The sequence below is a fragment of the Camelus ferus genome, chromosome 16 (genome assembly GCF_009834535.1).
Source record: "Camelus ferus isolate YT-003-E chromosome 16, BCGSAC_Cfer_1.0, whole genome shotgun sequence".
Classification (NCBI taxonomy): domain Eukaryota; kingdom Metazoa; phylum Chordata; class Mammalia; order Artiodactyla; family Camelidae; genus Camelus; species Camelus ferus.
The window spans coordinates 37,608,513-37,635,621 of record NC_045711.1 but is presented as its reverse complement, the minus strand read 5'-3'; the positions used below and the strand labels follow the sequence as shown (position 1 = coordinate 37,635,621).

Below are 27,109 nucleotides of genomic sequence, written 5' to 3'. Positions count from 1 at the left end.
CAGCTCAACGTCCAGTACATAACGAGGTGATGGTCTCACCTGCAGGTCCGGGTGAAGCTCAGCGTCCAGTGTTGCCTGGTACCATAGATAAACCCCTGGATCTGGCAGTTGTCTTCACTCCAGAGCCTGCTAAGGAGGCTAGAAGTTCTCCAGAGCAGCAGGAGGGCTCTCCTCATTTTCCTGTTTCCCCCCCGAGCAGGCTGAATTTTCTCCAATCCAGTCCAAGCCTCTTTCTCTGTTTCCAGAGCCCCTCTGGGAAGGTTGAATCTTCTCCAGGCCAACAAGAGGCCACAGCTCAGACTGCAGATCACCCTGAGGGGCCAGGGCTTTCTTTGGTCAAGGAGGAGGCCCCGGCTCAGCCTCCAGAGCCACCTAAGAAGGTTGAGATACAACTGGAACACCAGGACAGAATCAACCTCAGCATTCCAGCTCGCCCAGTTTCACTGATAAACCTTTGGACTTGGGGTGTACTGTGACTCCATAGCCTCTTACAGAGGCTGGACACTCTGCAGCCAACCCAACTTGGCCTCCAGAGCCCCATCAGCCTTCATTGTATCAGGAGGTGACAGTTCCAACACCAGCTCAGGATCACACTTAGCATGTAATGTCACCTAGTGTCACAGATAAACCTTTGGGCCTGGGGCTTACTGTAACTTCAGAACCCACTATGGAGGAGGAACACTCTACACCTCCCCTTCCAAACACCCTCAGAGGACACTTGCCCCTTCAAGCATCACTCCAGTCACATTTCACACTGTGGACCTGGAAGTTACTGAAACTGGAGCAACCAGTGTGGACGTTGAACCTTCTCCGACCAAGCAAGAGAACCCAACTCAGCCTCCAGAGCCAACAAAGGAGGTTGTTGTTCAATATCCACCCTATCAGGAGGTGACCGTTCCAACTCAAATTAAGGGTCAGGGTCAGACCCTAACAGCATCAAGCGTGAAATCTCATCATGTAGACCTGGAGCTAACCGTGACTTCAGAACCTACTACGGAGGCTGAACACTCTACATCTCCCACTACAAGACACACTAAGGTGACACTTGCCGCTTCAAGCATCACTTCAGTTACAATTCACATGGTGGACCTGGAACATACAGTAACGAGCATCCATTGTGGATGTTGAACATTCTCCAACCAAGCAAGAGACCCCAACTCAGCCTCCAGAGCCACCAAAGGAGGTTGACTTTCAATATCCACCCCATCAGGAGGTGCCCATTCCAACTCCAAGGAAGGGTCAAGGTCAGCACCCAACACCGTCCAGCATCACACATCATCACATAGACCTTTAGCTAACTGTGACTTCAGAACTTAGTGCGGAGGCTGAACACTCTACATCTCCCTCTCCAAAACACCCTGAGGGGACACCCGCCCCTTCGAGCATCTCTCCAGTCACAGTTCACACTGTGGACGTGGAACTTACGGTAACGAGCATCCATTGTGGGCATTGAACATTCTCCAACCAGCCTCCAGAGCTAGCAAAGGAGGTTGTCGTTCAATATCCACCCCATCAAGTGGTGACCAATCCAAAATCCAAGGAAGAGTCAAGGTCAGCACCCAACACCGTCCAGCGTCACACCTCATCACGTAGACCTGGAGCTAACCGTGACTTCAGAACCTACTACGGAGGCTGAACACTCTACATCTCCCCCTCCAAAACACCCTGATGGGACACTTGCCCCTCCAAGCATCACTCCAGTCACAGTTGACACTGTGGACATGGAAGTGACTGTAACTGGAGAATCCAGTGTGATTGCAGAACCTGTTATGAAGGCTGAACATTCTACATTCCTTCAGAAGACTACAGCTCCTTCTCCTGAGGTGGCCCTTGCACACCCACTCCTGACTCGAATCACAGTTACAGCTGTAGGCCCAGAAGGTACCATAACTCGACACCCAGGGTCATCGAAGACAGCTGTTTAGACTGATCCTTCGGTGGTGCATTCTATAACATACACCTCAGAAAAGGAGCAACTGGAACAGAGTGCTCCCACAAGCGTGAATGTCTGTGAGCTCTGCATCTGCAGTATTGAGACCTTGTCCTGCGTTGGTCTCAGCCCAAAGGAGAGGCACTGCAGAGTGCCTGTGCCAGAGCCCGACAGCTACAATGGCACCTTCACCGTCCTGTAAGTATTGCTTTTCCTCATTTGTTCTCTGCATCCTGCCTGACCTGGCAGCCTTTCTTTGAGGTCTTCCTGGGTCTTCCTCATCTCCCCAGTTCACACTGACTGACTTTGTTTTTACCTTTTGTCTTATAAGAAATTTCTCATCTTCATTCGCCTTCTTACTATCATTCCTTCTTCTCCAGTCTTTTGAATTGCCCCTACTCTTTTTCTTACTCCATTTTTTAGTCCATTATTTAATTTCTTAACATCTTCTCTTCTCCCATTTTTGCTCCATCCTCATTGCAGCAACCCGTACCTCTCCCCATCTCATTGGTGGTAATTCAACAAAGTGGTTAAGAGTAGAGATTCTGGAGTCAGACTACCTGGGTTTGAATCCAGATCTGCCCTTTATTAGCTTTGTGACTCAGTTTCCTCATCTGGAAATTAGGGATTATCATAGTCACCAACCATCTCATAGGATTATTGTGAGATTTAGGTGAGTTAATACGTGTAAAGCTTTTACGTCAGTGCCTAGCATATATCTGAGTGTTAGCCATTATTATTATTCAATCCCTCAGTTACACTGAGAACTCATCTTTGCCCCCTGGATTTCTATGTATAGCACCCATTTTATGCCCAACCCAAGGCTAAGTACTGTGGGAGCCACAGAAGTATGGCGTTGTCTCCAGAACATCACAGTGACAGGTGGGAAGAAAGGGAATACACCTTAAAAGGTAGGTGATGTGTAATTGAGTATTAAAAGATACAGAGAGGTGCTGTAATTAACCAGAACCTGGAATCACTGGGGTGTGGAGGTCAGGGGAAACTGCATGGGTTAGCTAAAACTTTCACTGGAACTTAAAGACTGGCTGTGATTTGTTAGAGTAAAAATAGGGAATAGAGTCTAGGGAAAGGTGTGGCTGCAGGAAGCATGAGGATTTAAGAGATCAGTCTAGCTGTGAAGAACGGGGTTAGGCAGCAATGAAAGATATGCTATGAAAAACCTTGACTGTCACAAATGAGGGTTTGAAAAATATGCTATAAGATGTGGGGAGCCATTGAAAGTTTTCAAGGAAAAGAGAGAAATGATGAAAACAAGAAGTTTATTTTAGATTCCATATGTAGTGTGATCTAGAGAGGAAGGTTGGATTCAGGGAGACCAAACAGAATGCTGTAGCAAAACCTAGGAGGAAAGTGAGAATGGGCTGAATTAGCATGGTTGTGACAGGAGGAGGAGGAAATCCTAAAAGCACAACAAAGGGAAAACTGACAAGGTTTACTAACTGCCTAGAGTCGGGGGGCGAGGTGTACAGGAAAGAGAAAAATCAAATATGTTGATGAGGAGAAGGCTGGTGGTACAACAGGTGGACATACAGTTGGGAAGGAGAGCCACTTTGAGGGACATGGGTTCAGTTTTATTGATGAATATAAAGCAACCAGAAGGCTTCTGTTTGAGTGGAAATGTCCCATAGGGAGGTGGGCAGACAGGTATCTGTTTTGACTTATTTCTGATCCCCCTGAAAAATGTGCATATAAACTAAATCGTCGTTGCTGAGGGAAGAGGACAAAGCTAAAGGTAAAGATTCAACGCCATCCAGTTAGTGGTTGAAACTGAACCTCAGGCATTTAACAGCTTCTTTTAAACATGTGTAATTCATGGGTACATTCTCACTGTGTAAAAGAAAGTGTCATAGAAGTATGCACAGGATAAAATGTGAAATTCTCTCCCCACCCTCCCTCCCACCCATAAGATAACTATGTTACTATTTTGATGTGTGTCCTTCCTTCCAGGCTCTTTCCTTTGCATTTTTTCCCCTAATGAGGTAATAACTTCACTCCTTGCTCGGTGATCTGTGCTTTTCCTTATGCGATATGTCTAAGAGGTATTTCCATATTAGTCTCTAATTTCTAACTGCCCTTATCCTTCCAATACCTGGAGAGATTTAGAGGGCACTGAGCCAAAGCTTTGGTGTTACCTGGCATAAGATTTCTTTACTTGCTGATAATGATACATTTTTGCCATTTTTATCATTGATTTGTAGGAGTCATTTTAGACACATAAGTGACTTTGGGAGAAAAAAGACTTACATTCAAAACAATTGGCAATATGTATCCAAGAAATTGGACAGATAGGAAGTTCAGGTTCTCAGGAGATGCCTCATTACTTGTGCCAGTGGCCTCACATTATATGTTTATGAATTGTGCCCACTGGGAAGCTAAGAAGCTGTGGGAGTTAGAAAGCTGGTCTCTTCTGCATTTGAGTATTCCCCACAAGGTTACTGTGATTCTCTCACTTACTCTGCTCATTCTTTTCCTACCTATTTAAGGATATGAACTGTGTTCCTTCACAGAGATTTCCAAGGAAACTCTATTTCTTACATTGATGAAAATACATGGAAGCCTTACTGCTGGACTGAGAAACTGAGTATATTCTCTCCGAACATGCATACAAAACACTAACTGCCTTGTCAGATTCTTCTTGGTCCAGAATTTCGAGGTCAACAGCTGTGTTAAAAGGTACTTCCCCCTTCATATTCCAAACCAACCTATTGATTGAAATTCCATGTTTATTTAAAAAATCAAACTTGGCAGGCCCTCATTCAAATAAGCAAGAACCAATTTAAACTTACTTTCCATTATACCAGTAATACATGATTATATTCTCAATATATAAAAATGAAAAACAGGTATAATGAAAACCCTTCTTGTGCCTTAATCCCCCACTCACAACAATTTTGAGTTTAGTAAAACAGTCCTTCCAGACTCTTTTCCATGTATTTGGCTACATACATATTTACAGATAAAATAAGTTTGTCATGTGTCTTTCTTATCCTTTTGTATGTAAAGGATAACATCCTGCAACTTGATTCTTTAACGTCATGATACATCTTATGTTTCTTTCTTTCCCAGTACGTAGAGGGTTGCCCCATTCATTTAAACTCCTGCATAATATTCCATAGTATGGATGTATCAGTTTAATAATGCTTGTATTGAAAGGTGTTTAGATTGCATCTAGTTTTCTTTTTACAAACATTGCTGCAATGAGCATCCTTGCACATGCATCTTTGTGAGCCTGTCAGGTATTTCCGTAGAATAGATACCTAGAAATGGGATTGTTGGGGTGAAAAGTATGTAGATATAAACTTCTAATTGCCCTCAAGCAAGTTGTGCCAGTTTATACTCCAGTCAGCACTCCCTGACAGCCTTTACTTCCCCACAGCCTTCCACTGCTGGATATTCTCCAAGTTTTTGGCTGATCTGAAGGGTCAATAAAAGGGGTCCCATGTGAATTTGAATTTTTCTGAAGCTGTGAATTTAAATATCTTTATATGTTTGCTGGACATTTGTATTTCATCTCTGAATTGTCTGTCCTTTACCCATTTTTCTGTTTTTTTTTTTTAAATTGATTTGTAGGTAAGTCAGGTTAGATAAAATAAGTGATTTTAGGGAGAAAACTACATTCAAGGCAATTAACTGGCATTTTTCATGGCAGTTTGTATTATTTGTTCAACCTGAATAGACAAATCATAAATATAACTTCCAAATTAATAATAAAAGTAGTAACAGTCATAGTAATCTTGAAGTAGAGATTATGAGTACCCTTAAAGAGATGCCCCCTTAATCTGATAAGTTACTGATAAGGAAAAAAATGCTAGAACCAGGCAGTTTTTTGTTTTTGTTTTTTAAATTTACAGATTTCTTAAATACTATATATGATTTTTATTTCTCATGACAGTATCTGACTTGGAGGTTTTATTTCCCAGGCTTGTAAGAAAAATGAAAGTCATTTGGCACAAGAAATAGAGAATACTAGTTTTCTCTGGAGAGGAAAATTGAATGGTAGACTGAGGGAAAGATGTAAGGGGAAAACTTTGGATCGTATACTATATACCTTTGGAATTCTGAGCCATGTGAATATATATTACATATTTAAGAAAAGTAAATCAAAATTAAAAAACTAATTTTTCTAAAGCATGTATTTCAGTTGACACAGTATAATATGAGTCTGGTAAGGATTGAAATTTTCTAAGGCAGCTTGAGTTTTATACTTTATAAGCAGAGGTTCCTAACTTAGAGTCAGTGGCTCCCGATGGCAGGATTTCTTAATCCCCTACCCCCACCACATGTATCTTTTTGGCGATCTGCATAAGCTTATGTTCTTAGGATAATGTTATTAAATGTAAAATAAATTAATATATATACAGAAAAACAAAGGAAACCATTACACTGAAATCATTTTCAGAATATTTTAAAAATTAGTGATATAGAAATAAATATGCTTCTCTTAACACATTAAATAACAAGAATAGTTGTAAGTCTAATAACTATTATAACTCCAAGATAGTGATGAGAATAAATGATATTTCAAGATACCTGCAACAAACATGTGATATGGAGTGATCTGTGACTTCTGTTGGGAAGCAAGTTAACTGTACTGCTAATCTCCTGTGGTTTGTTGCCTGCACTCAGAACAGAAGGAATTGCTAGTTTTAATTAGAGATTTGTGAAAATGGAGAAGTAATTTTATTTCCCTTCCAAGTTTGGGCCTCTGAATTCAGTCCACTCTGTTCACAAACCTCTGCCCTAAAAGGATGATCCACAAATGGAAATTGCATGCACACTTTTGCATGTATTCAAGAAAGAGCAGTTTTCTAGGGAAAAGGGCCATTACATTTATGAAATTCTCAAAGGATTCTTGTCTCAAAAGATTGAGTCACAAATGTATGGGTGAAGAAAGACATTTCTGTAAAGCTATAAGTAGATAATAAATGAAAGATTTGTTTTAAATAACAGTATCTGATAGTTGGTAACCTGTCGCTTTCCGAATTCATCCAACAAATATTTATGGAGGATCCAGTGTGTGCCAGGGACTGTTTTACATGCCAGGGATATAGGCCCAAGAACAAAAGAGACCAAACAGCGCAGTCCTCAGAGGGTTAAAAAATACATAAAAATAAATATATAAATATAATAGATATAATATGAAATATTCATAAGTGCTTTGGAGAGAAAGAAAGCAGAGGAAGGAGGGTAAATTACTTTCAGAATGGCCTACTGTTTGCATTATACGTTAAGTCAAACAAACAAACAAAAAACCCTGAGCCCTGTCAGTTTCCTAGAAGTTACAGAGAGGGATAATTGTAAAAATAGATAATATCAAGAATGAATGTGAAATTCAGAAGGTTGCCTTAGACCATAACCGTGGTCAGAGGTTAATGGATGTTTCTTAAATGTTAGTTCGTGCCTGGTTTAGATACTTTCCTGGTGTGAGGAAGTTTTAGATCTGGCTTTAACTCTGATTCCCTATAACTTTAAAATTTTTCTTCAGTGAAAATGAGTGTTTGGAGTTCTACAGATGAATACATTTTATTTCAGTTAGTTGCTTATTTGAAGCTCCTTTTGGGGGTAATTTTTTGGTGACTGACTCATTCTCTAAACTTTACTTCTAGATTGAATGTATTGTTGTTATTTAAAAAAATTTTTCTATCCTGTCATCCAAACACCTTGACACAAAGAAACCCCATTAACTTAAAAGACATACTCTTTGGTTACTCCCCATCCTTCTGTGATACTTAGACTCTAGCCAGTCTGACATGGGCAACAGTCAATCAGAAGACACTGCCATCAACAGTTGAGGGTCAGCCCTGTCTCTGTTGGTTTACTGAATCCTTGTCAGTGTTTAAAGTTATCATTAGTATATGTGAGTTTCATTTTTGTCTTGATTTTTTTCATGTATCGTTTCTTATGATCTTTCTATGTCATCTATGGTGTTCGCGTACAGCTTTGTTATGTGATGTAGGGATGTAGAGTTTTTTCCAACTTTTAATTTATGAGAAGGGTTACTATAAATGTCATTGGATGTACTGATTTTTGTGGATCATTTCCATGGAAATATGAAACTTAACTACTTAACAGAGGTGAGAAAACAGTCAGTCATAACACCACCTGTTGACCACTCCCCCTTCACATATCTTCTGACCATCACTGCTGTTCCTTCTAACGTGATCAATTTCAAATGGAGGTCAGGGTCTTGGAAGCATTCTCAGGGCTCCAAGAGTTCTTTGTGGGAATTTAAGTTTTTTGTGTTTTTTTTTTTTAATGATCTTTTGAAAAAGCGTGGAACTACATCCTGTATAATGTGAGCCACCATATAACTAAGAGCTGCCCTTGATTTCAGCCACAGAGTTTCCAGATAGTAACATGTTAATTCTCATAAGCTATGAGTAAATAATCTATGAGATGGACTTAAGCTATGAGATGGAATTAATATAAATGTAACCAAAAGGCACTGTGAGAGAAAAACAAGAACATTTTACATGCAGAACTCCGTGGAAATAGTTTCACAATGCAATATAGTGTGTGCTCAAATCCCCAGGGCTCCTGAAGGATGTACAACTGTTAATACTTCCCACAAGGAAGGGGATTCTCTGAGGCAAGAGAAAGTTACCTTTGCTATCTTACAGAGTTTCTTGTGTGCTGGCTCCCTACTGCTTCCTCCCTCTAACTCTTGGAGGCACTGGTTATGGGCCTTCCTGCTTAGCAGGTTTAAGAAGCAGGTGCAAAAAAAGAAAAAAGAAAAGAAACTGGTGCAAAACAGCACCTTCTCTTCCCCGCAGCATGTTCCTAGTCTTTGTTGTGAGACCAGGCAGAGCAAAGGCCTTAGCTGTCCTCGGGCAGACCCAGGTGGCAGGCGTGAGTGTGAATCCTTCCTGCCCCCTGCATTCTGCATTCTGGAGAGGTCATTGGCTGGATCTCTCAGTTTTCTAATTTGTTCTTTAACTGTCATTTCTGCTGCTCATGTACTGAGTTTTTTTTTAAATTAATGCAAAATTTCCATTCATATATTCTTGAGTTGATTCTTTGCAACGGATGTACTGTCTATTTACATCTGCCTGGGGATACTAATTATGCTGTTCTAAAGTCCTCTTGTGTTAACTCTGATTAGCGGGCTATATGCTGTTATGTTTGTTTTTGTTTTCTGTCCTTAATAGAGTTGGGTTTCTCCCATTGGTCATTTCTGAGTACAGTTCATCTTTGTAGTTGAGATTCTGCTGCTTCTGTTTTCCAGCTTTATGGGAGAGGTGAAGTGAGCTGCTGAGGCTTGTTACTCCCATTGGGTTCTCCTGAGAGTAGGCAAGAAGTGGAAGGTGCCTTCTGCTGGCTAGTGAGGGAGTGCATGGCCTTCCTCCAGGGTTCTGGGACTTTGCCCTTTTTCTAACACCAGTTGCTCCAACCTGGAGGAAGAACTTTTTTTTTTTTTGCTGCCTGGGTCAAGGAGCAAAGATGTGGGGTTGATGTGCTGCAGGTTGCTCCTACGACACCATCCCAAATAATCACGCTGCAGGCAGCTACAGGACATTTCTGGTCAGGGAGCATTTGTAGAGCTGCTTGCTTTGAGCTAAGGTTGTCGTTTTTAAATTATATCTTTTCTGTCATTCTTAGGGATTTTGGTGGAAGTTGAAGGAGTAGAGGCTTGACATGTTTCAATCTGCCAACTTGAAATAGCACAACTTCTTAGAAGTACAATTTTGTATCCCTGTTACCTCCTAGAGAAACTCAGGCAAATGTGTGTCCGGATACAAATACAGGACTGTTCAAACCAGCATTGTTTTTAGTAACTAAAGAATAGAAAGCTCTTGGTATGTACCAGTAATTGAATCAATAAAGTGCGGTTAGTCCCACACTTAGAAGACTTACACTCTATCAGAAATGTGATGACGGCCACAGAAATCCCCTTACAGTTTCTGGTAGCCACTTAAAAGTAACAAGAAACAGATGAAATAAATGTTAATGTATTCTATTTAACCCTTATAACCCAAATATTATCATTTCAACATGTAAACATTATATACATTGTTGATAAGATATTCTACATCTTTTTCTTTAAGTCTTCAAAAATATTCAAAGTATTGTCATATCTACATGTAATCAGTATAAAAATTAATGAGAGTCTCCATAGTTTTTGTCTGTACTCTTTGAAACTCAATTTTCTTGCTAAATTTTATTTGTATTTAGATTTCATAAAATTTACAGTTGAAAAGTTGTATCACACACCCAAATTGTTGCAAACACACTTAACATTTTCTTTTTTTTTTTTTAACATTTTTTATTGATTTATAATCATTTTACAATGTTGTGTCAAATTCCAGTGTTCAGTACAATTTTTCAGTCATACATGGACATATACACACTCATTGTCACATTTTTTTCTCTGTGAGCTGCCATAATGTTTTGTGTATATTTCCCTGTGCTATACAGTATAATCTTGTTTATCTATTCTACAATTTTGAAATCCCAGTCTATCCCTTCCCACCCTCTGCCCCCCTGGCAACCACAAGTCTGTATTCTCTGTCTATGAGTCTATTTCTGTCCTGTATTTATGCTTTGTTTTTGTTTGTTTGTTTGTTTGTTTTTTAGATTCCACATATGAGCAATCTCATATGGCATTTTTCTTTCTCTTTCTGGCTTACTTTGCTTAGAATGACATTCTCCAGGAGCATCCATGTTGTTGCAAATGGCGTTATGTTGTCGGGTTTTATGGCTGAGTAGTATTCCATTGTATAAATATACCACATCTTCTTTATCCATTCACCTGTTGATGGACATTTAGGCTGTTTCCATGTCTTGGCTATTGTAAATAGTGCTGCTATGAACATTGGGGTGCAGGTGTCATCCTGAAGTAGGGTTCCTTCTGGATACAAGCCCAGGAGTGGGATTCCTGGGTCATACGTTAAGTCTATTCCTAGTCTTTTGTGGAATTTCCACACTGTTTTCCATAGTGGCTGCACCAAACTGCATTCCCACCAGCAGTGTAGGAGGGTTCCCCTTTCTCCACTGCCTCTCCAGCATTTGTCATTTGTGGATTTTTGAATGACGGCCATTCTGACTGGTGTGAGGTGATACCTCATTGTAGTTTTGATTTGCATTTCTCTGATAATTAGTGATATTGAGCATTTTTTCATATGCCTTTTGATCATTTGTATGTCTTCCTTGGAGAACTGCTTGTTTAGGTCTTCTGCCCATTTTTGGATTGGGTTGTTTATTTTTTCCTTATTGAGTCGTATGAGCTGCTTATATATTCTGGAGATCAAGCCTTTGTTGGTTTCATTTGCAAAAATTTTCTCCCATTCCATAGGTTGTCTTCTTGTTTTACTTATGGTTTCCTTTGCTGTGCAGAAGCTTGTAAGTTTCATTAGGTCCCATTTGTTTATTCTTGCTTTTATTTCTACTAGGAGAAAAATTTTGAAATGTATGTCAGATAATGTTTTGCCTATGTTTTCCTCTAGGAGGTTTATTGTATCTTGTCTTATGGTTAAGTCTTTGATCCATTTTGAGTTGATTTTTGTATATGGTGTAAGACAGTGTTCTAGCTTCATTGCTTTACATGCTGCTGTCCAGTTTTCCCAACACCATTTGCTGAAGAGACTGTCTTTATTCAATTGTATATTCTTGCCTCCTTTGTTGAAGATTAGTTGACCAAACATTTTCTGATAATTACATTGAGTATCAGTTTTTACATTTTAATTTTAAAAATAATTAAGTTAAATTAGAATTCAACTCCTTAAGCACATTAGCTACTCAAGTACTCAGTAGCCACATGTTGCTAGACATGCAACACTACATGCTACATGCAAGAATAAAATAGATTTACAAAATATTGTTGAATGAAAGAACATAGAGAATAATACATAAATGATTCCACTTACATAAAGTTAAGAAGCAAGAATAAATTATATTCTTTGTGGCTGATGTATAAAAGGCAAAACTACATTTAAAAAGCAAGGAAAGTAGTATTAAAGTCAGGATAGTGGTTCCCTCTAGGGAGAGGGCTGTAATTGGAAAGGAGCACAGCAGGGGCTGTGGGGGTGCTGGCTGTGTTTTTTCTTGATGTGAATGGTGTTACATGGGAAGTTCTAATTATTAAAGTGAACAGGTATGTATATTTTACGTACATTTTAATTTTGAAAAAAAATTTCAGTGGGGAGAAAAATCAAATGGCTTCATTTGCAGCCCTAATATACTCTGGGACTTCCAGATACGGTTTGGGAAAAGAGAGAAAGGAGTGGCAGCTCTGCAGCATCAGTGCTGCCCAGAGTTGGGTTCTAACCAAGGACTTGTGATCTGAAGAGTAGGCGTTGAATACATGATTTGGTGAGGAAGAGCGGATGGGTGTGTGTGTGTGTGTGTGTGTGTGTGTGTGATGGAGAGAGATGGACGCAAAGGAAGACGGAAGAAAAAATGATTAAATGAAACCAGAGCAGAGATCACCATCTCTAAATTAAATAAGAGTTAGGGTATTTAGGTGGCAGCATTATCCAGGCTTCCCCTACATATAGGAGTTAGTCTTATGTAGTAAGTAATTGTAGTTGTGTTGCATCTTGACTCAAAATAACCTTTTCATTTTTTAGAATTCTCAGAGAAAGTTCTTTGACTGAGTTACATAAGGAATCATTTAAAGGCTTGCTAGCCCTCCGGTATTTGTAAGTTAGTTAGTTAATCATATTTACTTATGAGGTCTTAGTTATATTATCAAAAAGTAATTAAGAGGTTCAAATCAGATAACCTCTACAATTTTTTCAGGCAATAAAATTCTGTAATTCTCTGTGTAGGGCCCCAGCCCATCTCCAGCATCAAATACTTCCTATGCATTTTTAATTTTTACATTTATATAGACAAGCTACAGATAGAAAAACAGTTTCAGTTGTAGAGGAGAAGTAGTAATGAGGTCCAAGCAATTCTAGACACTCATATGAACCTTATTATGTAAGTGTTCATATACCATCCACTTATATTTAGTTTATGGCCCACGGATCAGATCCAGCCCATGAGCCGTATTTACACAGCACACAAGTTAAGGATGATGTTTAAAGGGCTTTAATTGGGAAAATGGAGGAAAAAACAAAGGAAAACACGCGACAGAGACTGTGTGTGGCCTGCACAGCCTCACATACTCACTGTGTGGCCTTCACAGAAAAGGAGTGAAAAAGGTGGTTTAGTAGAATGAGAGGAATTAAAGTTAAGCTCAAATTATCACCTACAGGACCAGAAAATATAGAACACTTACATTAATATGAGTGCCATTAAGTCATAATTTTAATATAAATTAAATTAACATTTAAATATTAAATATTAAAGCAGATGAATTATGTAAACAGTATTGTCCAGAACACATCAAGTTACCAAGACAAGAGACTGGCATTAAGGGTTCAATGTTGGAATTGTTATACCAATATTAAAAATGTTTAAGGTGATGGTTAAAGTGGTATAGTTATACATGTTTACACCAAGTAAGCATATTAGAAATGCCCCTAACTTCACTAATTACAAAATAAAAAACTCTGCAGCCTCATTATACAAGGAAAGAAATGCTTGCATAGTATTTTTGTTTATTTAGAGATAGGGAGATACTGTGTTCTTTGCTATGAAAGATCAATTTTTATCCATTGTCCATGGCATCCAGAGCTGTGTATGCCATTAATCCTTACTAAGCTAACTAATGATGCTCTTTAGCAACGAGATTCTTCTTGCAAATATAGAAGGCTGAGGGAAGTGGGTATAAGGACCCTCACATGGCCCTAAAAATAGTCCTTTTAACAGTCAGACCATCCAAACCTTAAGGGGCAACCACTTTTGTGTTAGTCTTCTTGGGTCCCTCTGTCATGTGGGCTCCAAACCTTAGAAACACAGTTTGGAGAAAAATAAATGAGTTAACTGCTCAGTGGATTAGGCCTTTGACTACTTCTACTATGAAATACTTTCTTAGCTGATTATTTCATGTTAGCGTAAATCATTTTTACTCATTTTAAGAAATGCCAATTAGTAAAAAAGAGTATGCCGAGCACATGCCTAATGTAAACACAAAGATGGGTAAGACAGAGTTCCTTCTAGCAACTCCTGATCTCACAGGGAAAATAAACATAAGCTCAAACCAAATGCACAAGCACAGAGTGGATGACAGAGTGCTGCAGAGGCGTAGAAAAGGGAGCGATGAAGTAGTAGACCTACATTTCTTCCAAAACAGTCGTTTTCCTCCTGTTCACTCCCCAGCTAGTTGTTTATTTTTAAAAACTCTGACTTTGCTCTATGTCCATGCATTGGCTTTAAACATGATAGACGTTGCACATGAGCAGGTCTAGTCCATACATTCAAGGAGTTTATACTCAGAGGAAATGGGCTGCAAAAACAGCTATATAAGAAAAAAAGAAGTGTAGAGGGGCAATGAGAGCCCTAAGTTGGTTTTGGAGCTCAGAAGAGGGAAGAAAGACTTCAAACTGGATCAGAGAAAATGTTAGATCAGTGCTGTTTGAACAGGACCTTAAAGGGCCATTGTGTATCAACAGACAGACATCTTGGGAAGAATAAATATACAAAAAAAAAAAAAAAGAAAGAAAGAAAAGAGGCAAAACACAGGAAACATGCTTTTAGTACCTGGAGAGTACAAGTAGGAAGAGTAGGAGATTAGGGCCAGGTCATCTAGGGCTTTGAAGGCCACGCTGAGGGTGACACGCCAGGCTGCCCCATTCCCGCAGCAGTGCTCTCGGACAGACTTGAGCCTGCAGCAGAATCAGTCACTTGGAGGGCTTGTCAAAGCACAAGTTGTGCCCCACAGTTGCTGATTCAGTTGGTCCTGAGTAGAGCTGAGCATTTCTTAAGTAAGTTTACAAGTGATGGTGGTATTTGAGAACCACGTCTGGAGAGTTAACCTGGTGACTGTGTACAGGATGACTGAGAAAGGAAGAGACCAGAGGCAGAAACACCAGTCAGAAGACAATTACACCCATCCAGGATAAGTGAGAGACTAAGTTAGAATCAGTGGAAATAAGATAGCCAGCTATAGTCAAGTGTGGGTGTTTCAAATAAAAGTCAATATTTTAGTATAATACTGAATTAGTTCAAATTACACATTAATAAGAGCAGTAACTTCCTTTCAAGTCATGTGAAAGGCTATCATTTATTTCTGCTGGTATTGAATTGGCATAGAAAAATAGAATTAAACTGGGAGTTGTGTAAATAGAGTATTCATTTTCACATTGAACATTATAATTATATATGGAGGTAAAAACTTTGAGTTTATAATCTAGAATTTGTTAAGACCACAAAAGGTTATCTAATCAATTCTTCTGCTCTGAGGAAAGATTACCTCCAAATTCTACCAAGATCTATATAGGTGTATATATTATTTGTGAAAATCATGAAAGTGAGACCCTTAAGAAGGTGAGGACAGTTTCCAATAACAATTCATAAGGTTTAGAGGTCATACAGAAGCGACTTACTCGTTGTTATTCTAACCTCTAGAAGTTATTCCTACTAATTAGCTATCTAGTAGCTAATTGAGGCAATATTTTCCTTTTCCTTTTCCTAGAGATTTATCCTTCAATAAAATACAGTTTTTTGAAAGTGGTACATTTGAATCGCTACCTTTTTTGGAGTTTGTGTAAGTTACAAATATAACTTCATTATGTTTGGAATTTTTATAAAACTTAATTTTTTATAAAATTAACTTGCTACTCATTTTGAAACATTAAAATTTTAGTGTAGAGAGCTACTACAATTATGTAGCTAATCCTTTTTGTCTCTTGCAAAGATTTGCAGTCAGATGACATTTGGCAATGTCTGGAGACATTTTTGGTTATCAGAACTATAGGTATGCTGCTGCCATCTGGTGGGCAGAGACCAGAGATGCTGCTAAACCACCTACAGGGTACTAGAGAGCCCCCCACAACAAAGAGTAGTCCGGCCCAAAATGTCAGTAGTACTGCCCTTTGCTAGAGAAGTAAGGATCACTTATCACAAATATTTATTGAGGATTTACTGTTTTGTATTTGTAGGCCCCTGACTGTGGGAACAAGGGAACAAGCCTTGGGCTGGAATGGTAAACAAGTTATTAAAAGCTGCAGACTCAGAGGTGAGAAGGCTGGTTAGCCAAGGACGGGTAAGATCCCCAGAGAGGGGCAACCTAAGACAGGCACAGCCACCTGAGTCCAAGAAGAACATTGTAAAGCAGCCGTTTCTTATACACTCTGCCCTGATAAGCTGTAAGGCTCACTGGTGTCAACACAAACATGATTTACCAAAACATAAAGGGTCTTCTGACCTTGAGCCAGACACTGCCAGTTAACCATTTCCTTTGTCATTCTTCTTTGCTATGTAAGACTGTGCAGCTTAATAAAGCTTCAGAGTAGCCATCAACTCTCTCCGCATACAGTGTGTATGTGTACGTGGTATCGTGACACCGACAGTATCTAATGCACCATATATGTAATTATGAAAATATAAATCATAAGCAACTATTTTCCACAGTGAGATTTCTTTAGTGTATGGAAGAGATAATAAGGTTATGTTTCATCATATATAAATTAGAATTACTGCCAAAAGATAATGTTCTGAAAGAATATTTTTTTCTTCTTTTGCTTGTGTCTTTTTTTTCTTTCCTTTTTTCAGTTTGTAGAAATCTAAGTTGCAACTTAATCATAGACCTGAGCTTTGGAATATTCTGGGCCTGGAATGGAATGCAGTTTTTACACAAGTTGTAAGTGAAATAGATGAATGCATGTAAAAGCTATGTGTTTTGGTTATCGGTAATTGGTTAGCTGGGTGTAAGCTCACTATGAATTCCAGAAATTATGTCTTAAGATCTTTTTTTTTTTTTTTTAAATGAGAAAACTAAGGTACAAAGAGGCCAGGAGACTTGTCTAACTCATATATGGAACACTTTGCTTTCCCTACTACTGATCCTTGGCACGAGCAATAAAATAAAAGGCACCCAACAGAAACACTCAAATTAGCATTGCCATGGAATCCCATTGTTGTTGCTCCAATATGTGAATGGTACTTGAAATTCCACTTTTGAATTTAGTTCCTGCTCATGTGCAAAATTCCTAACTACTTAAAATGTATGCAGCACAGAGCTGCAAAGAACTAAGTTTAGCCCCAAATTCTTCAGGGAGCAAAAGTTATGGGTACTTTCTCAACTATTAGCTTCTTTTAAATGGTAAACCATAAAGAATTCCTGAACACCCACCACTGGGCACCTCTCTCCCCAACCACCCAAAACATTATTTTTCAAAAAGTATATATGTCTGAAGTGAATTATATGTGGCCGATAGGAACCTTTGAGGTGTGGATATTTCTGTTAAGCTGTAGTGTGAAAAATATAAAGAAGATACATTGCTATTGCCTAATTCTATGTACTTTCCTGACTACTACTAATAAGAAGTGTGGGTTTTTCAGAATCTTGAAAATTCTGTGATTTCTCCATGTCACAAGCAGATCACAGCAGGTAGGTTCAGTGGCCTGAAGGGGATTTTAGACTCGAGGTGAAGAGCCTCCTCTAAATCAGGCTTTGGAAAAGACTCTCCTATTTGTCTTGTAGTTCAGAAATCCAGTTTCACACAGTTCACTTTGGGTTAATGAAGGTGTTGAAGGTGTGTCTGGAGCTGGATTAACAGTTCTGCAGATGCCCACCAGTGGCATCTCCCTCCCATCTTCATTGGTTTGCTGGTGCCTAACTTGTGGAAAGAGAACAGAGGGTCAGTTTTTCTCTTGCCAGAGAGTGGACTCATTAGGTCCCTCCACCAAGAGATTTTAGTAGCATCAGTACCATGTCTTAAACTCATGACCTTTTCTAAACACTTTATAACACCAAGAATCCCTTATAAGAATCTGAGTTTCATTATGGTTATGTAGGTGACCGGGGGGGGGGGGGGATTGTGGAATCACAGTTAATAAAAATTAATTTATTCAAAAATATTCATTGAGTGCCATGCGTGCTGTGTGTCTGCCCTGCACTAAGTGCTGGGGTTACAAAGAAGAATAGGCCAAAGACTTTGTCCCCAAGAAACTTTCATACTGGGAGAAAATTGATGGGAAAACTTACAAGAGCCATGCTAGCATCTCTGCAGCAGGGTAACAAGGTTGGGGGGCAAGGAAGTAGAAAATGGGTGGTGGGCTAGAAAAGATGGTCATGGAAGAGGCATGAGCCTGTTCCTCTTGAATTTCTGTGTTTACCTTAAATGGCAGAAAAAGTTAATGAAAGAATCAGAGCCAGTGTTGGAAATAAGTTAACACTGTATTCCTAAAATTCATTCACAGTTACTTTCAAAAGGTTGTCAGAATACAGTAAGTGTGTGTTGGCGGCTGGGCTCCTCCTTTGTTTTGTGCCAAATCTAGAAAGTCTAGATGGTGCCACCCCTTGAGTTGTCATTTTGTTGCCTATAATGAGATATTACTGAGGTATTTATAAATTGAAATAATATTTTCCTCTGCATTAAATAAGTCTGGAAAAGGGCCCCAGCTGAGGTGAATTTGTCATGAATTAAATGAAGCTGAAGCTGCAGGGCTCCCCACTTGCCTAGGTCCCTTCCAAGGTCTTGGGAGGGATCCTAGCAGTTTTTGTGTTTATAACTTTGCATGTTTTTAGTTAGGATTTTTCCAATGTAGATGAATTTTAAGCCCCACAAAACCTTGATTCATCACTGGGTTTCAGGTAATTATAACTCAGTAGGTTTCTTGAATGAAACCTCTGTGTTATTGACAAACACCAGGTGAACAAGTTAGAGGTGTGCTAGAGTCTATTTTGAATCTGAGGTCCACCTCAAAGACAAACCAAGAGCTAATTAATTAATAAAGCACCATTTTTAACTTTGTTTTTTTTTCTTTTTGTTTTGGTGGTGGGAGGTAATTCAACTTATTTATTCTCAGAGGAGGTATGGGTACTGCTAAGTTTAATATTTCCTCCTTATCCTTAATTTTTGTCGCTTTGATTACTATGTGCCTTGGTGTGTTCCTCTTTGGGTTGATCCTGTGTGGAACTCTCTGTGCTTCCTGGATGTGGGTAACTGTTTCCTTTCCCAAGTTGGGGAAGTTTTTGGTTATTAGGATGTGGGCTATTTTTCAAGGCTACCACTGTCATGGTCTAGGACAAGCTAAAGCAATACAGATCTCACTGTCCTTATAGATGTTAATTTGTTTTTCTTAAATAAATTGCTCCCCAGATTGCTACAAGCCCACTGGTTAAATTTCCAGAGTTCTGAGAAAGTTGATTCTGACCATTTTTGCCAGTTGTTGTTGTTTTTATGGAGGGATGAATTTTCAGATGTCCTCACCCCACCATTTTTACTGATTAGCCTGCAACATGGTTTAAAATCTCTAAAGCCTCAATGACCATAGGCTAATTAAATATTTAATCATGGGAGATAATTGAAGAAATGAAATAAAAGAGAAAAATGTAATTCTCATAGAGGCTCTCCCAGATGGGGAAATGAAATTTGAAAAAGTATTTCTATATTTAGTGCCCTCAGACTTAAGGTTAAAGTAATAGTTATTTTAAACACACTCCTTTTTTTTTTTTTTTTTTTTTTTAAATTCAGGTTAAACACAGGCTTTGGAGTCAGAACAGAGTTCAGGTTCCAGCTCTGCTTCTTACTAGCTTGATGCCTTAGGACAAGTTATATAACTTCTCTGTAAAATGGGATAATAATAATATCTATCACATAAGGTTACTGTGAGGATTAAATATTAAATGTTGATCATAGATAGCTGGCAATCCAAAGGGTATTATTTGTGATAATCTTTATAATATTCTGTAAAAGTACACTAATGATTCTTGAGTAGAGTTAATTAACCTAAAGGCAGATTTTCTTTTCTTTCTTCCTGTTTCTTTTGGGTATACAAAAAAAAATTTTCTTTTTCTTGTTTGTTTTAAAGAATTGAGAAGAAAATCTTTTCCAGCATTTTGGAATAAAAATTTGTTCCAGAAAATGAATTTGTCACTTTGTTGATATATAAACAAAATGTTATTTATGCAACAAATATTTATTAAGTACCTAGTAAATATTAGGCTCTGTGTCAGGCACTGAGATGACAATGACAATAAAATGTAGTCCCTGCTCTCATGGAGCTGACAATCCAGGAGACTGACAAGTAAGCAGGTGATTCCACACATGGTAGCAAAGGCTGTGATACAAGAACACATATGGGAGTGTGCAGTGGGAGTGTTGCTCTCCCCAGCTCCTCTTGTATTTTTCTCTTCTTCAGCTCCAGAACCAAGGGATTGGTCCTACTTTTGTGTTTAGCTGGGTAGTTTAAAACATGAAATTTTAAAAATTTCTAGAGATGAAAGAAAAATGCCTTGAATTATGGAGGATACTAGAAATAGTATTTCTTACAGAGGAATGGCTTCCTACCAGCATAGTTCCTTCTAGGGTTTTTGGCCTAAAAAGTTCTTTGGCATATTTTTTTCTTTGCTATCCACTTTTTTTTTTTCTCTTTCTGTTCTCCACTTTATCATCTAGACACCTGGGTAGTTCCCAAATGAAGAGTGCTTTATGAATTCTAAGGGTGACTTATAGGTAGATTCAGGATTTTTTTTTTTTTTTTTAGCTTCGAGTTCCATACCAAAAAAATGAATATAAACTTTCATGGATGTTATTTTGCAGATAATTTTAATGCCATTCCAGTCTTCAAAATTCTCAGTCATAATCCTTTGATAACAGTTGAAGATACTTATCTTTTTAAATTGCCAGCGTTAAGATATTTGTAAGTATTGCAACAGTCTTATGGCTCTTGAGTTGATTTCTGCTCTTTTTTTACTTTCATCAGAGATTGAGGATTTTGGCTAAAAAGTCACAATTTAAATTTTAACTGGGTTATTGTGGTAAGAGTTATTGGCAAAGAAAAGGATTAAGAAAGAATGTATACGGGTAAGACAGCCAGCAGAGGAAGAAAGCAGTGTTGAAGAACATGTATAGAGATGAAACATGTAAAAATATGATTTATCCCAAAAAGCAAAAAGGAATAAGTTGTACGTTATACTAAAAAAAAAAAAAAAGTAATCAAGAGAATTGAATGCAGTTGAGAGTGAGAGTTAGGATAATGGTAAAAGAAAAAAAAAAAAAAAAAGTCCTGTTCAGCACCAAGGTCATTAATTTAATGATGCAAATAAATTTAAATTTCTTCAATAAGAGCTCCCTGGAATTATTGTCTATGGCAAGTAAAAAGCCAGAATTGAAATAATCACATATTAGTTATCTTTTTAAAGGTAGAATTTTTGTCTTTGGGTTTATATCATGCCTGTTCGGGCTTTTCCTTCAGGGACCTGGGAAAAACACACGTCTCACAACAATTGAAAGAATCCCCATGATGGCCCTTGAATTGGAAAAACTGTAAGTTGATTTTTATTACATTTATTTTCAGTTGTTTTTTTATAGGTTTGTTTTATTATTTTCTTAAGTCAGGTTTATTGATGTATAAGTTTCATAATTTTCATGTAATAAAATTCACTCTGTTAAAATACACAGTTTGCTGTGTATTGACAAATATGTAGTTATATAGGCACCCCCACATCTGAGATATAGAAAACTTCTGCAGACCCAAAAGTCACTTCATGTCCCTCCGTAGTCAGTCCCCTCCTCCCACCACCAGCCCTGGTAACCACCAGTCTGATTTTTGTCCCTATAACTTTGCCCTTTCCGAATGCCTTATAAGTTAAATCATAGGGTATGTGGCCTTTTATTTTTGGCTTCTTTCACTTAGCCAGTCTCTTTGGAGATTATCCATGTTGTTGCACCTGTCAGTAATTCATTTCTTTTTATTGCTGAGTAGTATTCCAATTGTGTGGATATACAGTTTGTTTATGCATTCACCAGTGGATGAACATTTGAATTGTTTCTAGCTTTTTGACTATTATGAATAAAGCCACTAAAAACACTCATGAAAGTGCAAACATACGTTCTGTGTGAATATATGTTTTCATTTCTTTGGGACAAAATACCCAAGGATGAGGTTGCTGCATCCTATGCTAAGTGTATGTTTAACTTTTCAAGAAACTGCTTAACTGTTTTCTACAGTGACGGTACCACTTTGCATTCCCACTAGCAGTGCACGAGAGTTGCACTTGCTGCACAGCTTCACCTGATCCTTATATTTCAGTTTTTAAGAAAAATTTTAATGTCTCCAGTAGATATGTATGTATACTTCCATTTCTCTTGGGTAAATACTTGCCAATAGGATGGCTGGATCATTGGTAGGTGTATATTTAAATTAAAAAACTATTTTCCATAGTTGTTCAGCCATTTTACATCTCTGTTAGCTGTGTATGAGAGTTCCGTTTTCTTCACATTTTGCCTAAACTTGCTATGATCATCATTTTTTTTAAACTTTTTTTTATTGACTTAGAGTCATTTTACAATGTTGTGTCAAATTTCAGTGTAGAGCACAATTTTTCAGATATGATCATTGTTTTTAACTGTAGATAATTTAATAGTTATATAGTGGCATCTCAGTGTAGCATCTCTAACAATTAATCATGTCAAACATCTTTTCACATGCTTCTTTTCCATCTATATATCTTTGAATTTTTTGTCTATATTTTTATTGAGTTTTGAGAGTTCTTTATATATTCTAGAAACAGTCCTTTATTCAATATGTAGTTTTCTAAGTATTCTGTGATTTATCTTTCATTCTCTCAAGAGTGTCTTTCACGGCGCAGAAATTCTTAAATTTGACCATGTCTTATTTGTCTTTTTTTTTTTTTTAAATGGACAGTGCCTTTTGTGTTGGGAGGAGATACTTCTGAATTAAACTACAAATCAGTGTCACCCAATTCTAATCCCTATCATCTTTTTCCCTAGGCACACCAACACCCACTGCCATCCTTACCCTTCTGTTGGGCACTTCTGTCCTCTGTATTTATTTACAACAGTTAAAAGCAACAGTTGGTCAACTGGTCGCTGTCCAATTCTCCAGGCCATGTGCCCCAAGAACTTATTTTTTTACTGCCCTGTGGTGGCCGTGGCCTGTCTCCCTACTCAAGTCACCCCTTTACCACTAATTTAATTCTGTTTCCATTTATAGGATCTTACCTAGCCGTCGGACCTGCTGCCTCTGCCAATTTAAAAATACTATTGAAGTTGTCTGCAAGACAGTCAAGCTGCGCTGTGACGGGGACTGCCTGGCAAGCACCACACGTTGTGGTGAGTCTGCATTGCCTGATGATAAATTTTTATTTTTTTTTAAAAATTTTTATTTTTAATCAGTGATGATAAAAATTTTAAACTAATGATGTAATCGAACTATTTTTATTCATTCATTCAGAGTTTCAACTCCTTAAATTTCTAAGAACTACTCCCTTGCTAAAAGTAAGATTCTCAGTTACATTATTAAGCTCATAATGCCTCAGTTACTGTCAGCTTAATAATGTAACTGATCCACATACATAGAGGAACAAGAGAAAGGCATGGAAGTGGGAAGGGAATGACCATTCAGGGCCACATATTGTATACTGTGCTCTCTGCTTGATGCGTTACCCCCAAATGAGAACTTATTCATGTAAGTGCACCACGGTTTGTAAACTGATTTAATATCCATTAGGTCTCAAGTACCCTTTGTCTTATAGGGCAGGTGTAAATATATTTTTGTTTATTTTGTTTGTTTTTTCAGTTTTATAAAAGAATGCAAGTGGTGGTGTTTTGTGTTTTATTTGGAGCCTGAGCATTTCTGGTTCCATAAACAGAAGCTGCTACCTAGCCCTTCCAGTGGATGGGATGGCTCTTTTATTCTTAGACTGTCCAGCTCTGAACTTGCTCTGAAACTCAAGCATTTCTATACATAAAACACTCAGATGCTTTCAAGGATTTTTCTGTACATTAGATTTATTGGCACTTAACTTGGTGACTTCCAAAATGTGCTTTCATGCGCAGAACAGCTTGAATACTGGTCTCTATCAATGATCTGGAGCACTTTATAAATAATATTTTGCTACTTACATAAAAATGTTGCTTATTTTCCAAACTTTTTTTTTTAAGCCAATTATATTACTCCCTTCTCCCCCAGAAGTGGGCAGAACAGGCATTTTTAATCTCCCTCCTTTTACAGGTGAGCAAAGCAAGATCAGAGGTGTGAAGTGCTGAGGCCTAGTGCCTAGATCTCCTGTCCCCAATTTGGGGCTGTCTGCGAACTCTTGTTCCTCTTTTCTTCGCCTCCTCCTCTGACCCTAACCACCACCACCAAAAACACTTTAAATCCTTCTGGAAGAGAGACCCAGCTGCACAGTGGTACACATGACCCCACAGTCAGAAGCTTTTGATGGGTCTCCAAGTAAATCTGGAAATACTAGGAGTTAAATAAAATGAAAGCAAAGTAGGCATCTGACAAAAGTTGCTTTTTCCCTTCTGCATTTTAGGACTTCCAAGTATTATTCCATTGATTTCTTGAATATTCCACATTAGCATACAGCCTGGCAAATCTCTTATTAACCTACACCCCAGATCTCTGCCCAAATGTTAGCCAGAGAGCCAGCGTGGACATAGTGTTTCTCTCTGTGTAGAGCCTTCTGTTATGGGGGCTGGGATATACGGGAGCAGGACCATGGAGAGGCATTGGTGGTAAGTGGAAAAGGCCACATCCAGATGAGGACCTGTTAGCAGCGGGTGTTGTGATAATCTGTGATGGGAGCAGGAACACGAGCACGCTGAGGAGGTGGAGAGAGGAAGCCTCACTCCTCTGCTTCTGAGGCAGGATGGGCTGGGGTGTATGAACGAGAGGAGTCACAGTGGGTCTGCAGAGCGTCCTGCTGAGTGGGGAACAGTTGTCTTCCAGCCTTGACTTCTCTTGAGTACTGGGCAGTTGGCCCCTGGGAACCAGTGGAATAATCCTAAACACTGTCACTCTATTTCACACCATGGAATTTTCTGAGTAGAGAGCCACTTTTTCAAAAGATATCTTTTTTACCTCTTGTTGTGAAGTTTCTTTTTCTCCTCTCTAAGTGGCACTCAGATGTTTGCTGATTTCTAATTTATTTGGCTGCGATATGTGGCTGTGGACTGACAAAAAACTATCCAATAGCCTTCAATTATCAAAAACAGTCTCCTCTTTTTTGACAGATGAAGAAGCAGCAGTAGGGGATGCAGAAGGGTCATTCATGAAGGTTTTACAAGCCTGGAAGCAGAGCACCAGCGCCAAGCTGATTATTGAGCCAGAGAAGGCGTCCTTGGACACACGTGGTGTCAGCCTGCCAGCCTCCATGTATGAGCAGCCAGACTTTAATGATGAAAGTGATGTTGTCAGTGCAGTAAATTATGTACTGCCTTATTTCTCAGAGGGAAATCTAGAAGATGTAGAAGCAGCATTTTTGCCATTCATTAAACTTCTTTTTTCAAATATACAAGATGGAGATAAGCCCCTGGGTTATTTGGGGGAAAAAAAACACAAGGAACCATTCTGTTAAACCTGAATCCAACAATTAACCTTATAAAAATAAACTGAAGAGATTCTATCTTCTGAAAAAATGGTTCGATTCAGAAATGCAAAAAAGAAAAAAAAATTGATGAGGTTAAAAACAAAGAAGAAACGCATGCTTGTACATGCCGACACTTTAGGCCCCAAATTTAAATGGCAGATCTTTCAAAAGGAATTGGAAATTGCCCAACCACAGGAAAACAGCCCAGCAAAGACTGAGAGTGTAGGGGAAAGGCTGTGGGGAGTGGAAAGGGTCCTCAAGGGCCCAGGGGGCATCATCAAAACACATATCAAAGAATTGATGCGTCAGGGGAAACAGAATGCCCAGCCACCTGTGGAGAACACTGCCAAGGAAAAAGAGCTCAGGAGGCCGTCCCCAAGAAAGCTAGAGCAGCTTCAATGATGAAGAGGCCCAGGAAGTCAGTGGGAAGCTCCTTCAGCCTTCATTTACAAATGAACATAAGGCAGCAGTCTGTTCTTCCCTGCCTTCTGCTTCCACCCCTCCTAAATCTGATGTTAATCACAAATCAAAAGACTTATCCTACACTGTTTTAGAAGATGCAGATGCTAGAGTTAGAAATATGGAGATTTCTAAGCCAACGTCACGTCCCCCCTCCCCAAAAAACACTTCTTCCTTGATACTCGCTCTCGTGTGATCCACAATTATTCAAGGCCAAAAGGAATCACAACTTGGGAGGGAAAGAGTTACTCAGGAGAATATCTGCAAGCAGGCCTTCATCCTCTGCAGTGAGGAGCCTCATAAATTCTCCTTCACGAGGAGCTACTTCAACTTCAGGGGAACTGACTTCTCAGGAAAATCCTTCTCCAGAATTATTTTCTCCTTCAGACCCTACTACTGGAAAGGTGACTGCCGGAAGGAGCTATCTCTGAAGTCACTGTCCATACAGATGTTCCCAGCACATATTCTGTTACTGCAGGCAACTTTATGCCAACTGTTCAACACGCCCACGAATCACAATGGGAATACCACAACGTGGGCACCGAATTACCCTCTAAACCCACCGGCTTCAATTTCCCAGGGCTTTCATCCTTGGGTGATCAGTTTGAAATTCAGGTAACCCAGCAACTATGGTCCTCCATCCCCAAAGATGACGTGAGAAGCCTCATTTCCCATGTGATCCGGACTTTTAAAATGGTCTGATCTGAGACCTATGTGAAGCTGGCCTGTGCCAAGCTCTTCTCCAGAACAGGCCTTCTGGTAGTAGAACAGCTGCCTATTTGGGGGAAAGATAATAGCAGGTCCCCATTTCTTATCTTAAATATATCTCTATAAACATGAAAGAAAATAACTCATAAAAGTATTAGAAGAAAATAGAAGCAATATGTTTATAATCGTGTGGTGGAAAAGGGCTTTCAGAGCCTGATGCCACAGGCAGAAACCTTTGGCAGATTTGACCACCTTGTCTGTGACACCAACTTAGCACCGACCTATGCCAAGCACAGGACAAAGAATCTTCCATATATTTTCTGATTTAACCCCCACAGTCCTGTGAAGACGGTAGTACCATCCTTGTTTCATAGATGTAGGACATCAACTTAAGGCCCCAGTGACAAAACCAAAAGCAGAATCCAGCTTCAGCTGACTTTAAAGCCTGAGCTCCTTACTCCACTCTTCTGTCTCATCCCCTTAGAGACAAAAACATTGGGAAGTGTTTGAAACACTGAAAATCAATGAAAGCCAATATTTATTTATTGTAAAGAGTGTTATAAATGAACAGGAAGAAGACAGACAATCCAGGGGAGGAG

At 38.9% G+C, this 27,109-nt stretch overlaps 1 protein-coding gene across 1 annotated transcript; it reads left to right on the top strand.

The window, feature by feature from the left end:
* The first annotated feature begins 1,721 nt into the window (after positions 1 to 1,721).
* On the top strand, positions 1,722 to 25,331 carry LOC102506001 (leucine-rich repeat-containing protein 37A3-like). Its single transcript, XM_032498604.1, is given in 12 exon segments — positions 1,722 to 1,881; positions 1,966 to 2,128; positions 4,459 to 4,532; positions 11,900 to 11,906; positions 12,526 to 12,588; positions 15,471 to 15,542; positions 16,557 to 16,634; positions 20,570 to 20,644; positions 21,200 to 21,216; positions 21,219 to 21,270; positions 22,961 to 23,079; positions 24,988 to 25,331. Coding segments are annotated over 12 exon segments (1,224 nt in total).
* The last annotated feature ends 1,778 nt before the right edge of the window (positions 25,332 to 27,109 follow it).